At 46.4% G+C, this 13,564-nt stretch overlaps 2 protein-coding genes across 3 annotated transcripts in view; one reads left to right on the forward strand and one right to left on the reverse strand.

Moving 5' to 3' along the window:
- SALL1 (spalt like transcription factor 1) overlaps nt 1-6,428 on the reverse strand; it is a 16,522-nt gene extending 10,094 nt beyond the window's left edge. Inside the window, exons 1-2 of one of the 2 annotated variants that reach the window (XM_001371707.4) lie at nt 6,394-6,428; nt 5,531-5,623 (exon numbers count right to left, since the gene is read on the reverse strand). In XM_001371707.4, the coding sequence (XP_001371744.1) occupies nt 5,531-5,606 (76 nt within the window). In that variant the 5' untranslated portion in view covers nt 5,607-5,623; nt 6,394-6,428. Of the gene's footprint in view, nt 1-4,527; nt 5,273-5,530; nt 5,624-6,393 lie in introns of those variants that run through there. The other variant, XM_056812291.1, reaches the window with a different exon arrangement.
- LOC130457246 (uncharacterized) overlaps nt 5,752-13,564 on the forward strand; it is a 59,983-nt gene continuing 52,170 nt past the window's right edge. The window contains exons 1-3 of the mRNA XM_056817094.1: nt 5,752-5,826; nt 5,889-6,029; nt 6,179-6,687. Coding sequence (XP_056673072.1) covers nt 5,752-5,826; nt 5,889-6,029; nt 6,179-6,687 — 725 coding nt within the window. The remainder of the gene's footprint in view (nt 5,827-5,888; nt 6,030-6,178; nt 6,688-13,564) is intronic.

Raw genomic sequence — 13,564 nt, forward strand, 5'->3', positions numbered from 1 at the left:
TAATGCTACAACATGTGCTAGATGTATTTTCTGTATGTGTAAAGTTTTCTCCGTATTTTCTTGTCCTCAAATAGCAAATTTGCCAGCCCCATCTTTGCAAGTTTGCTCAGAAAGGGAACGGAACTTTGGCTATGAAGAAATACAAACAATGCCTATGAAAAATAAAAGCACAAACTCAACCATCTTTTAAAACCCTGCTCAAGTCGGCCTAATGCCTAACAATAAATGAGAGGGGGAAAAATGTCTTCCCCATGGATGAATCAAAGTGAACACTAGATGGGGTTCCAGTTGCAACAGTTTCTTTAAAAGTTCAGTGTGGTTTCGCCGTTTCAGTGACACTTAAAAGAGAACCTCCTTAAGGCTAGAGCTAAACTTTGACTACATAAACATTGGCAAAGGGACAAGAAACTAAATCCCTGTTGTTTGAGGGTAAAACTGAGCTATGGGAACTACCTGTCAATCTTCCCCTTCGGGGGTCTGGCATCTGAGGGTGACAGGGGAATAAGGTTAGCAAAAGAAGCCAGGCAGATAAGGTGAAACTAAAATAAACTCCTAACTTCCTGCTAAGTGACTAGTAAGACTCAATTTGGGGGTCATTGGTAAGATACTAAAGTACATATTGTGATGTGGACCTTGTCACCTTTGGACGGAAGAGGGCTAGCAAAGGTTAAAACAGCTCAACACATGAGGTTTTTTTTTTTGTTGTTGTTGTTTTTTGGGGGGTGTTTGTTTTGTTTTTGTTTTTTTCTTTCTTGAGAGCCCTACCACATAAACTTTTCTTGCCTGTTAGTTAGGTCAGCCTACCATATCCTGCACTGGTCTAATCCAACTTTCGATTCTCCAAGAAGGTTTTGAAGAAGGTTACAAGGATCAAACAGGAACTGTAAGGCAAAAACACTCTACTAGTGGATTAAAAAAAAAATAAAACCAACCTACTGTCTTCTGGAAAGAATCTGATTTTAAGTAATAATTCCGTGAAATTTATCTCCCCCTCCCCACCAAGAGGAAGACCTTTTCATCCTAAATGAGTTTTTTTTGGGGGGGAGGGGATGTTTTTTATTAAGCACTGCAAGGAACTTCTATGATGTTAAAATCACCTTGCTACACAATAAGGCCTAAAGAAACAAAAACCTAGAAAGATAATATAAATAGTCAATTGTTTGGAAAATAAAGTTAGACATACAAGCACCACAATGGCAGAGATGAGCAGGCACACATGGAGTATCACAGTACAGAAATACACATATGATATCACACACATTACTAGAAACATAAAACTTTATGTTTTATAAAACTTTTTACACATGTATCCTTCCAGGCCCAAAAATGTTTTCTCACTCTGGGGTCCTCCATTATGCAGCAAACTTAAAATAGGGTTGACTAACATGGATTCCTTTCAATTGCTCTATCTTGCAGGTGTCGGGTTTTTCCAAAAAAGCAATTAATTACAGTTCCCACTAAACTTTTGGGTTCAGAAATCAATGTGCGGCCCATTAGCCTGCTCATAATGAGTAAATTACTTCAGTAAATAATAGAAATTCATCATTACTATAAACAGAAGAACTGATTTTTATTATATTGGAAGGTAAGTAAATATTTTTTTCTATAATGTATAGTTGCTCATTTTCTCTCAAAATCACCTCTACTCTCCCAAAACTTTGAACAACAAAGTAATTTTCTAATATATAAAGGAAAATGATTAGGCCACAAAGCTAATCCTATATCAAAACCAATACCAACCAAATAAAAACCAAACCCACAGAAACAAGAAACACTCATAAAGTAACTAAAATCCTAAATTCTCAGAAAAACACAAACATTAAAATACGAATTCCACATTATTTCTTCTCAGAACTATTAATACAGAGAAACAACCATTCAAAGGGATGTTCATTTTTTGACCAGTGATTCCTTACTTGTTGAATCTCCTTTCAATGAAAAGTAGGATTAGCCATCATTTGGACAGCCCAGCACCCCACACCCACGGTTCGGAAGCCTATTTTGAGATGTAATTCTTCACTCTAGAGATATGCTAAAATATAATATAAATGATAAAGGCCATAAAGACATATTCCTGTTTCCTCTCACTTGGGAAAAACAAAGGTATAATACATCCATAAGATGGCTAAGACTTTCCTCTGTAATTAGGCATACACATAAGCTTTTAGTCTTCAAAACTGACTTGAACAACTGTGATCACACTTCTAAAGAAGTTTCCTAGATCAGGGGGGAGAGAGACAATTTCCTGGGTCATATTTTGAGGGGAAAATACACAAATATGAAGTGTTCATGTCAGGCTGTGATGAGTATATATAATTGTTTATATAAAGTATTACTATCTCCTCTGTATTTCATAATGCTATATTTTAAGCCTGACTTTAGACTTAAGGAAACAAACTTGCTGAAATGTTGATTTCTCTCTTGATGTTTTAACTGCCCTATTGGGAAAATTATTTTTAATACAAAAAGCATAGCTGATTGGAGGATGTGGGTAGAGATAGCAAGCAGAATTATCTGTAGAAGTGATGAGTTAAAAGATATATATATATATATATATGCATATATATATATAAATGGAGAGACATATCATATGTTCATACACAAATATGGTAATTTGGGAGTCTATTATGAAGAGCAAATTCTATCTTTCCCACAAATATACTCAGCCGATGTGTGGTGAATTGGAAAGGCACTCCACTAAGGTCGGTGCACTGTAGGATTAGTTGTATACTAATATTATTACAACATACTAAATCCTGTAACACTATTACAAAATCTACCCTCCGGGCAACTTCAACAAAACTTATTGTTCAAGCATGTAAAAAAAGCTATAACCTAGAACCATTACTACTAGGAGGGAAGAGAGGGTTTGAGGTGAAGGACCCTGGCTGGGAGGGAAGTTTCCTACCTTGTTTCTAATAGTTAACTGCTAACACTTAAAAAATTAAAAAAAAAGGCAACAAAAAACCCTGGCTCTCACTTATTTACTTAATTAACTTACCTTGCCGCTCAAATAAACTTAAGAAAATGAGGTAGTGAACTTCTTTTATGCTACTCTTCATGAGAAATATTAAACTATTGAAAACTCGAGATTTGAGAGAATGGAGGCAGGAGAAAAGAAGAAGTCTTCCATTTAGCAAATGAGGTTTGCCAGAGCCCTGCATTTTGAAAATCTAAAAAAATAAAATAAAATGTCTTTTGCAAGTAAAATGAAGAGACTTGCCCAAAACTTTGTGGGGGACTGCTACAGAACTATCTAGGAGGTAGAAAAACAAAAGAAAAGAAAAGAAAAGAAAACTTTTACTTCCTGCAAGTTCATTAGTTAATTGCTGAAGTATTTACAGGTTGAAGGAGGTTAAGTTTGGAGTATTTTCGGTTTCCCTTTATTTACTTGATTCCCGGTTCTAAGAGGGTTTAGGTTGAGTGGAAAATAAGAAAATTATGTGCAAAGCATATATTCCAGTATATACTAGCGCAGATTCCCTAGTTCTGTCTCCAGTCTCGGGGGGCACCCCAAGCTGAGGCTCTGAGATCTATTGCCAGAGGGCTTCCCTTTGGACACTCAGTCTTCAGATCCCCCTTCCTCACTCCCTTCCCTAAGCCCAAATTCCCTGCATGTGTAAGAGTGATTGAAGGTGAGGAATGTGGGAAGGGGACTCCCTGATGTAGGGTTCTCTTCTCCGGATCCTGGTGCCTCCCGGGAACCTCCCAGGAGACGGAGGTGGCAGTTAGAGGATAGGTTAGGCCCCGAGGGGCCCGCAGACCCCGGACCAGAAGACTGCCGAGACCAGGCCTACTTCTTCAGGGTCGGGGAATTTGGGGCATTAAGAGAAGTATGGAGGAGGGGGATGCAGGGCTGCATTCACAGAGGCCCTAGGTCTTCCTCGGGAGCGGTGCCTTGGACCCTAAATTCCCTCCTTCGTATCTTCTCATTTCCTCCCCCATCCCCATCCACTGCCCAACAACTTTGGTTCTTGAGAGGAAACAGGAAAGGAATAGAGGGCCCAGATTGCGAACCCTAGCCGGGGCGGCCGCGGGGATTGCCTTGTCCCAAAGACGGCCTGAAGAGACCTAAACCGGGATGTCCCTGGTGGCACCAGCTGATCCCAAGCAGGAGATCCGCCGACCTCTTCCATCAGGGCCTTGGTCCTTAGAATACCCAGAAGTTGAACTACTAGGGGGCCAAAGATGGATTTCTCTTCTCCAACTCCCACCTCCCTCCCCACCCCAATTCTCATCCTTGTTCCCTCAGCATACAAACTTTGCGATACTTTCTTCTTATTCAGCACCAGCTGACTTTCTACTTGCGGGGAAGGAACCAGAATGAGCAGGGGTGGGGAGAAAGATGTTTAAACTACCCCCTCTCCCAGGTTCTACAGCCTTTTCTCCGCTCGCTCGATAACTCTACCCCAGCCGAAGTGTCCGAAGAGCAAACTCATTCCGCTGCCCACCCCACGTCCAGCAACCCAGAAGATGCTGAGGACAAAAAGGGGTGGGAATAGAATTAACTAAGCCTCCAGTCCTTACCTCTAGTTAGCACTGACCTCCGGCAAAAGGTTCGCGCCCCCGGACTCCAGCCAAGTCTGCCGCTAGCAGACCCTGTATTCGCTCTCACCTTCTCCCTGTCCCAGGACCCCAAATTAATCCCTACCCTGGATCTCCACACTATCTCCACTACCCCGAGCACCCGCCTGAGAGAGGTGTGGGATTCGTGCGTTCGGATCTTGGGGCTGGGGGCTGGGAAGAGGAGAGCAAGGGCGCATCTTCCGCCGCTGCCCGCCCCCACCCCCTCAACTCGGAACCAAGCTCCGGCCGGCGAAGTAAACTTCCTTTCCTGAGTCAGGACAGGGACGACGAAGGGATATGGGGTTTATCTTGGGGCGACGGAGCCGAAAGATTTGCGGTCCACCGAAAGAGGTGGTAGTGACGGAGGCGATAGGGTGTGTAAGAGTGAAGCGGCGGGGCTGGGGAGGAGGCAGCAAACATTGGCCCTAAGGACAACGGAGAGGACCGGTCCCTAACCCGTACATTGAGTCCCGATCCTCGCGTCCTTTCCCTAAGCCCGGCTCCACTTGGGACACACCGTCCACTTTCTCTCCTCTTCCCTTCCTTCACTCTTCCCCTCCCCCACAATCCAAGTCTTTTCTCCCCGGAAAAAGAAAAAGGGGGAAAAAAGAGAAAGAAAAATATCCTTCCTGCCCACCCGACAAAATGTTAGATGAAACCAACAACTCTTGAAGCTGTGTTAGAGCTATGTGAATATCTGAGTTTGCTGTTAAGAGCGAATGAGAGAGAGAGAGAGAGAGAGAGAGAGAGAGAGAGAGAGAGAGAGAGAGAGAGAGAGAGAGAGAGAGAGAGTTTTTAAAAATGCATATATATTTAAAATAAAATCGCCAAGATGAAGGGGAAACCAGGAGTCTGGAGGTGGCGGCGGCGGGGAAGTTGATGCGGAGCGCGTGGGGTTGTGTGGAGTGTGTGGAGGTACGAGTGTGAGTGTGTGTGTGTGCGCTGCGCGGGCTAGGGGACTCACCATCTCGCTGGGGGAGCGAGGCCAGAACGGGGTCGGATTGGAAATGTTGAGGCTTCGCTTGCTTTCTCCGCGACATGCTGGCTCAAACATCGGCTGGGGCAGAATAAAAAATTACTAAAAAAAAATCTTCTCAAAATTACGGAAATCGAGCGGCGGCGGTGGCTCCCCCCTCCCGCCTGCCCGCCCCCCTCCCCGACTCCCCGGCCCTCCGCGCAGCGCGCATGTGTCCTGCTATAATTATGATTATCAATAATGCATTGCGATTAATCATAGAGGGGCTCTTTGAAAGGCGATTGGCAACGGGCCAGCGCTATTCAAACCCGCTCGCCTTAATCAATTAGCTCGTGATTTGCTGTAGACCCCTGTCTCTCTGCCGCTCCTGCCCAATAAGCCGGCCGCTGGGTTGTCTCTCCCCAAAGCGGAGCCGGAGACTGTGTTAACCCTCTTAGCAACCGGCTGGGACTCCGGCAGGCGCTGTTGGCCTGCCTTCTGTAGGAATGCGAGTTTCCCCCAGTCTCCGTCCCCGTCCTCGCCACCCCCCTCAACCCACCGCCCCCAATACCCCCCCTTCCTCCAACTCCCCGCTTCAGGCTGGGCCGACCCAAAAGAGCAAACCCTCCCCCAAATTAAAATACTGTTGGGGGGGAGGGGAGGAGATGGGGGAGGAAGAGAAGTGGGACAGAAACAGAAAGGGCTGCAAACTTCCCAACTTGGACCGCGCTTCTCAGGCTCCAGCAACTGCCGGGTCCCGGGACTAGGCTGTGCTGCCCAGGGCTAAGGGAGGTGTGGAGGGCAGCTGAGAAGGGTGGGATAATAAGGTTTCTGAGGGCTAATGCGGGATTCCTACTTGGGAAGCAACTGACCCGGAGTAAGCCGTTAGCTCCTCAGGATCTGGTTGTATATTTCCCTTTTCATCAAATTCAATCAGAAATACTAGCGGAAAAGTATCTCTCCACCCCCATCCACACCCTCCCCCTCACACCGGGAGAAAAAAAAAAAAGAAGTCCAGCGTTATTTTGCCTCCTGCATGTGTCCGCCACGGTTCTCTCTCCCTCCCTCCTTTGCTCCCTCCCTCCGAGCTTTCCAGCTCCTCTCCCAAAGCTCAACATTCCCAGTATCCAGGGCTCCGGGGGTGCGGAGAAGAGGATCCAGGAAAGGTTTGGGAAGGTTTTTTGTTTTGTTTTTCCTTTCCTGCCCCCCTCCCCCTCCTTTCATTCTCTTTTCCCCTTTCTCTACCTCACTCATTCCCAGGACAATTAGAGAAGAAGTTTTAGTTTTCGGGAGAAGCGACCCGGGTGCCCGTGGGATAAGGGGGAGGCCCGGTCCCGCCCCGCCCCCGCAAGTGTCCCCCCCCTCCGGCCACCCCCCCCCGCCTCCGCGAGCGCCACCCGGGGTTGATTGGTGGGAGCGTCACTTGGCCAGGGGAGGAGGAGGCGGCAGAGGCGGAGGCGACGGCGAGGAGCCCTTGGCAGAGAAAGGGGACTAGCCACGAAAGGGAGTTTTATCTCCGGGCAGGCTGTTCGGGGGGTGTGGGGGGGAAAGGCACTTTCCCTGGATCCCTGGATCGGGCACGGAGGGTCCTACCCTCTATTCGCTATTTGTATTCTTCCCGGCTTCCCCTCTTCCGACCGCCTACAGAGCACGGGACTGGGGGAAGCTAAAGCATCAGCCCAAAAACTGGGGTCCAGGGACGAAGATCCGAGGCCGGTGGCCGGTGACCGAGGCCCTGGATCCAGACATTTCGCACCTTCCCAGGCCTCTGTCCACTGTACGACCGTTAGCTGAGGGGGGCGCTGTTAACCTTACACGGGACTGGGGGGCCAAAAGGGGCAGCCACTGGAGCTGATCCTGGCTGTGTCTCTGTCCTTCTAGGCTGTCTGAAAATTAGTGTGTGGTGCGTATGTGTGTGATCGTGCGCGCTCTCGCTTGTGCGCGCGCGTGTGCGTGTACAACTGGGAAGGTGCTTGGTGCGTCTGTGTCCGCCTGTCCTTTTGACTGTAGCGTTCTGTTCTCTCGCGGCTGAAGAACACTACTGAGAAACTTTCAGCTCCCAAGCAGGAGCGCTCAGTTCGGCTGAAATCTAACCTTCTTTGGTCTCCCCCAACCCTGGGGTCCTGCGTCGCCCTCTCTACACAGTCTACACTGCTATCCAAGGCGCAGGTTGTCATAGTCATAGGACCGGAGGTTCTGGCAGAACTTCTGCCGCTTTCTTTGGGAACCCGGAGTGCCCTCCCCTCTGTTTCTTTCGCTTCCTCTTGAATTATTTATTCTGGGGTCAGGGTAGTTCAGCTCTCCCCCTCAAGAGGAGTAACAAACTTCTTTGTAGAAGGAAGGAAAGGCCGGAGTTTGTTGGATGCAGGAGTTAACCAAAGGGATATAGATATTTCCATTTCAAATCACCTTAGGAAACGTATGGAAGTATAAAGGACTCCCCAATTGGGAGGCATAACTCCTGAGTTTGCAACTCATACACAGAACGAAATTAAACCGCCGGTTCGCCTTAGAATTAGGGATAAAGAAGAGGGAGTCTGTTATTCGAGGTTCCCAACCTAAAGATAGACTCGGTGCCTTCTTCCCAAACTTTACCCTTTGCTCTATGCAGCTTTTCTATCTTTTAGTCTTCGCAGTTCTTTCACTGTTTTTCTTTTCCTGTCGCTCTCTGCTCATCTATCTGCATCATTTTTCCCTCCGCGTGTCTCTCTCTCTCTCTCTCTCTCTCTCTCTCTCTCTCTCTCTCTCTCTCTCTCTCTCTCTCTCTCTCTCTCTCTCTCTCTCTCTCTCTCTCTCTCTCTCTCCCTCCCTCCCTCCCTCCCTCCCTCCCTTCCTTCCCCTCCCTCCCTCCCTCCCTCTTCCCAGGTCCTGTTGGGTACACTAAATTTTGATTAAAAGACAAACGAATCTATCAGTGGGAATGATGTTGAAGAATGAAGATAATAATGTTTCTATAGGTGCCGCTTCAGATGCCATTATTTTCCACTGAATATTTAAAGAGAGCCCCTCAGTAAAGATGGATCTACTTCGCGCCTGGTGTGTCAGACGCCCTCCTTCCCCGGCACCAATCTGTGTGTCGATAACAGGCACAAGAAAATGTACTCACCAGTACCTACCCCCAGTCTCACAGAGACGCACTGATACAAGGATGCGCGTAAATACGAGTGCACTTTTAAAGATCCGCAAATACTTGCGTACACAAACACTCATTTTCACACTTCCGTAATCAATCCCCAAGGAAAAACCTTCACTGCAAGCCTAAAGCACCTTTACAGCTGAAGCCCTCTGAGAGGAGAGTAGTTACTTTTCACATGCAATACCTCTGATTTGTACGCTCTTAGAGCTGTCTTTCCGAACAGTTGCACCCGCGTATTTTACTTGGGGCGCGTGTGTGTGAACGTGAGTGTGTGTATATGAGTACCCAAGTCTTCCTCTATCCTCCCCTGCAGAGAAAAAAAATGGAAAAAAAGCAAAACTAGTTGCTCAAAATTTTAATGTTGAAATAGGCTCGCGGAGAAAAAAATAACAGGGACAACAAAAGTTTAATAACTTTTTTCGTTCCTTCCCATACTCTATAGCTATGAAACAAGAGGTACTCTTAGAATTTAAGACTGGTGGCTAATGTATTGTTTGTTTTCTTTCTATTTGACTTTAGAGGGACAGGAGAGGAGAGGAGAAGTACATAGAGAGGGGACAGAGGAGGAGGAAAGGGGATGGTGTCTGTAAGGAGAGAATTGGTTCTTTTTGTTGTTGGTAGCAATACATCAATTAAGTGCCATTGTCTTCCGTAGAAGTTCGTAGTGTTTACAAGCTCCAATGGTGAGATGTCAGGGCAGCGGCGAGGTTGTATGTGTGTGTGTGTGTGTGTGTGTGTGTGTGTGTGTGTGTGTGTGTGTGAGAGAGAGAGAGAGAGAGAGAGAGAGAGAGAGAGAGAGAGAGAGAGAGAGAGAGAGTTCCTGAAGTGTCTAACGAACCTTGGTGACTCAGTGAAGGCTGATTTATTTGGGGGAGGGGGAGGCATGGTGGGGGAAGGGGAGAATGAAGCAGAGTTAGCATCTCCAACGCCTAGTCCTAGACTATTTCCCCTGCTTTCCCGCCCCAGGGATCAGCGATCTATATTTCTTCACTGTGAAAATCCGCCCCCGGGTGAGAAGCAGCTGGACTGGGGAATCGATGTCCGGCTTTAGGAGATGAGCAGAGGGGAGGCGTTAGGAACTGGGGGGGGGGGGGTTGTGCAGAGAATTAGACCTGGGCCAGGGTGCCAGAAGCAAAGAAGCCGCGGAATTATTTCATATACGTGGGTGCGATGGAAGAGCAAGCAAACAGAGGCCCCATTTGCCACCCATTTTCTGCTCTTGGGACGCCCACTGAAGGAGTGAAGGAGTCATTCCTCCTCTACTACCTCAATCCGCTGCTTTGGAGGGGTGGGGGGCGGGTAAGGGAAATAAAAGTTGTTTGTTTTTTAGTCCTACTTTTTAGTCCTCCCCCAACCAACACACACACACACACATACACACACACATACACACACACACACACACACACACACACACACCTTTGCTCTAGTCTTTCCCTCAGGCTTCCCAAAATGTGTGACCTCTTTAGAGGTCCCATTCCCGATGGGCACCTACACAGACCACTAGAGTAGGGAAAACGGTGGGGAGGCAGAGACCACAGCTGCAATTGTCAAAGAAAGAGGTGTGGAGAAAGTTTCGGGCCAACACCTCTCCTTCCGTTCCCTCTCCCAGCCCCAGGATTTGGCCAAGGATGTCAGAGATGCTCCCCTTTTTCTCCTCCTCCCCATTTTCTGATTTATTCTCTAGGGAGAAACTCACAGAGCAAGGCCTTAAGTCTCTTCTCTTTTGCACATTGCCACTTCCAGCCCAGTGGCTTCAAACTGAGGAGTCTTGTTTTTGAGGGCTGCAGGGACCCGATCTCATTTCACAGCTGTGGCTAGGAGGAAGACCTCCTCTGACTAAACTAGCAGGGTCTCTGAAACTCGGGTGACACCCCAATTCTTCGGCTGCCTTTCCTTCAACCTCCTTATTTATCTACCAGAACTACTGCACCACTAATTCTGTGGGCCCATATACTTGCACTTCCCTCCCCCTATCCCATTCCCCGGGCTCATTAGGTTTGGAGCACTGAGAACGGTGCGTTTACAAACACAAAGTAAATATCGCGGAAAAGCAGGCGAAGTGTGAGCTTTGGAGTGGGAGGCAACTAGATAAGTATCTGGATATGCAGGATTGATGAGACACCATTAGGTAAAGAAACCTGGAAATCAAATATCCCAGTCAACCTTCTCTTTCCTTCGTTTCCCCCTGAAGGCGGGTGAGATGAAGAAGGCTGCAGGGTATTGTGTATGTGTGTAGGAAAGGGTGTTTGTGTATGTGCAGAAGTAAACACCCGGGTTTGGGTTGGATTCGTTTATTTGCATTCCCACCAGGGTTTCCTCCAGAGTTGGGGAGTGGAAACATCCTCAACCCATGGAAAGGGGTCATACTCCAGAGCCTATAAGCCCAAGGCCTAGCGGCATGATTCTCCAGAGACGCAAAAAAGAAACGACGAAGTTCTTAGAAATAGAAGTAGACGTCGAAATACGATGTTTTTTTTTTAACCATTCACCTCGCAGCAACTAGACTTTTTCAAACAAAAACTAATAAATTACAAATCCCTAAGGAGAAGGAGAGAGAGAGAGAGAGAGAGAGAGAGAGAGAGAGAGAGAGAGAGAGAGAGAGAGAGAGAGAATCTGTCCACAGTTAAAATCTCCTAGTCTAATGCTGGCATCTTTTGGAGGTCTCTGAGATACTCAGTAGCAATCCCGTACGTTCATTTTCCTCTGCGTCTGGGCAGCCTCTTGTCCTGTAGGATAGTGGAGAGGCGCGCGGAAAAGTGTCAAGTGAGTCCGGATTGATGCCCCGAGCCCCACCGTGCTCCTAGAAGTCGGGACTGAACTATAAAGAGCCCAGATCCAAGTTTAGTCAATAATGCTTTTCCTCTGTTCCACCCCCCTAACCCCTCCCCCCCCTCACCATTTCAGTCGTTTGAGCCCTAGTCAGCGAAAAAGTCGACCTCGCCCAGAACTCTGGACTTTCATATTAGAGAGGCTCCTCTGCCTTCTTGCTGAGCCAGACGCGCTTAATGCTGGACGAAGGGTAGCCAGGAGTATGTTTCCACAGCAGGCTTTATTCAAACCCAGAGAAAGCAGCTCTGAGGAGCTATGGGAGGTTTCGCGGAGACCACACCCGGGCCTGAGAAATATAAGCCCAGTCCCACTTTATGAGGCAGCTGCTGAACCCTTGGCGTCCCTGTTCTGAACCGCCCTGAAAGCATATTGCCTTCTTTTTTGCCGACTGCAAACTTCACCTTTCTTCTCTCCAGGTTGCATCAAAAGCCGCGGCTTTAAAAAACTGGCATCACCAGGGACCCTTACATTAAAAAAAAGAAAACCAAAAAACCCAACTTTCTAACCTTTTGCTATTACTAAGGTTTCATCTTTAAATTCATTGGACCTCAAATGCAAACTGCTTCCCTGAGAGGACTCTGTGACACATTTTCCAGGAGAAATGACCCAAGAAAGAAAAAAACGGAACAATCCTAATTTTAGGAGGAAAAAAAAACAAAAACAACAAAACCTCTCTCTCTCTCTCTCTCTCTCTCTCTCTCTCTCTCTCTCTCTCTCTCTCTCTCTCTCTCTCTCTCTCTCTCTCTCTCTCTCTCTCTCTCTCTCTTTGCCTGAAACCTTTTCACAATTTTCTATGTGTGGAGAAAAAAAAAGGAGATAATTTATCTACATGTACTGCAGTGTATCCAATAAAAGAACGGTAGCAGTAGAATCTTCACAATGCCACAGGGGAGTTTGCCCATTATCCAATAACTAGCGTTTAGTTCATAGGAGATAACTATCCAAAGGGAAATGGTCCTTCTTATCAACTAATTGGCTGTGGGACCTATATGTGTGTGTGAGAGAGATGTGAACCCCTGCTCTGAGTATGGACATTGTGAATATCCACCAGTGTGTGTTGGGTGAATTTATTTTCATTTTGGTAAATGATGCAGAAGTAAGGTTGTCCACACCAAGCAGTAATGTGAACTGGGCAAGCTACTAGCTACAAACTGGAAACAAACAAACACATCACCTTCTGTCACCTTCCACAGCCAAAGTCCCTTATAAGAAGAAAACATACCAAGAATTGTCACCGGATGTGAATCAGCATTGGGGGATGGAGGGGAAGCCTGTTCACAGTGAAATCTAGTTCTGTAGATGACTTCTGCCCTTGCAGTTTCAGTGCAAAGAAACACCTTTCCTTTTTTTCTTTTATTAATCAAACAATGATGAAGAAACTCATAAACAGGGCACAGACTCAGCAACTTTACCAAGGGTAGCCTTGCATTTATGCCCTGTCCATCACTGACATAATGGGTAATTTACAAAGGAATGATTAGGACATTGGGATAATCCTCAGTTCTTGGTTATCTATTTTTACTCAAGCAAAATGTGTAGTTCATACCAAAAGATTCAGAAATGAGGCCCCATGATTTATCATATTGTCTCTCTGATTTTCTGATCATAGTAGGTTTTCCAGGAATTGAGAGTCTGTTCTAAGGGTTCTCAGTAGAATTTCCATCAATCTTACTAAATTTTACTTCCTACTGGTACCATATTAGACCTGGAGACAATTTCAGTCCCAAACTGCTAGACAATTCAGCTTTGCTACCAATCATGAAATATGTGCCTGCTGGGACAATCGGCATCTCTAGGAATTAGGGAAAGAGATAACACATTCATTCAAATACTTCCTTTTTCCTTCTATCTCTCTCAGAAGGAATTTTCTGAATCACTGTGTCATTGTCTTGTTCTCTGACACCCTAGCTAAGTTTCTTTGGCCTTTGAAATAGAAAATAGCACCAATCCCATTGCTACCACCCTCTCCATTTTGACATCTGGCTTAGTAAATAGGTTTAGATTCTTTAAAATACCCTCTTCCAAACCTTGTTCTTGTAGCCTGTCTAGATCTCCTGGCTCTCTCAAGCCTTCTC

This window comes from Monodelphis domestica, chromosome 1 (assembly GCF_027887165.1).
Source record: "Monodelphis domestica isolate mMonDom1 chromosome 1, mMonDom1.pri, whole genome shotgun sequence".
Taxonomy (NCBI): domain Eukaryota; kingdom Metazoa; phylum Chordata; class Mammalia; order Didelphimorphia; family Didelphidae; genus Monodelphis; species Monodelphis domestica.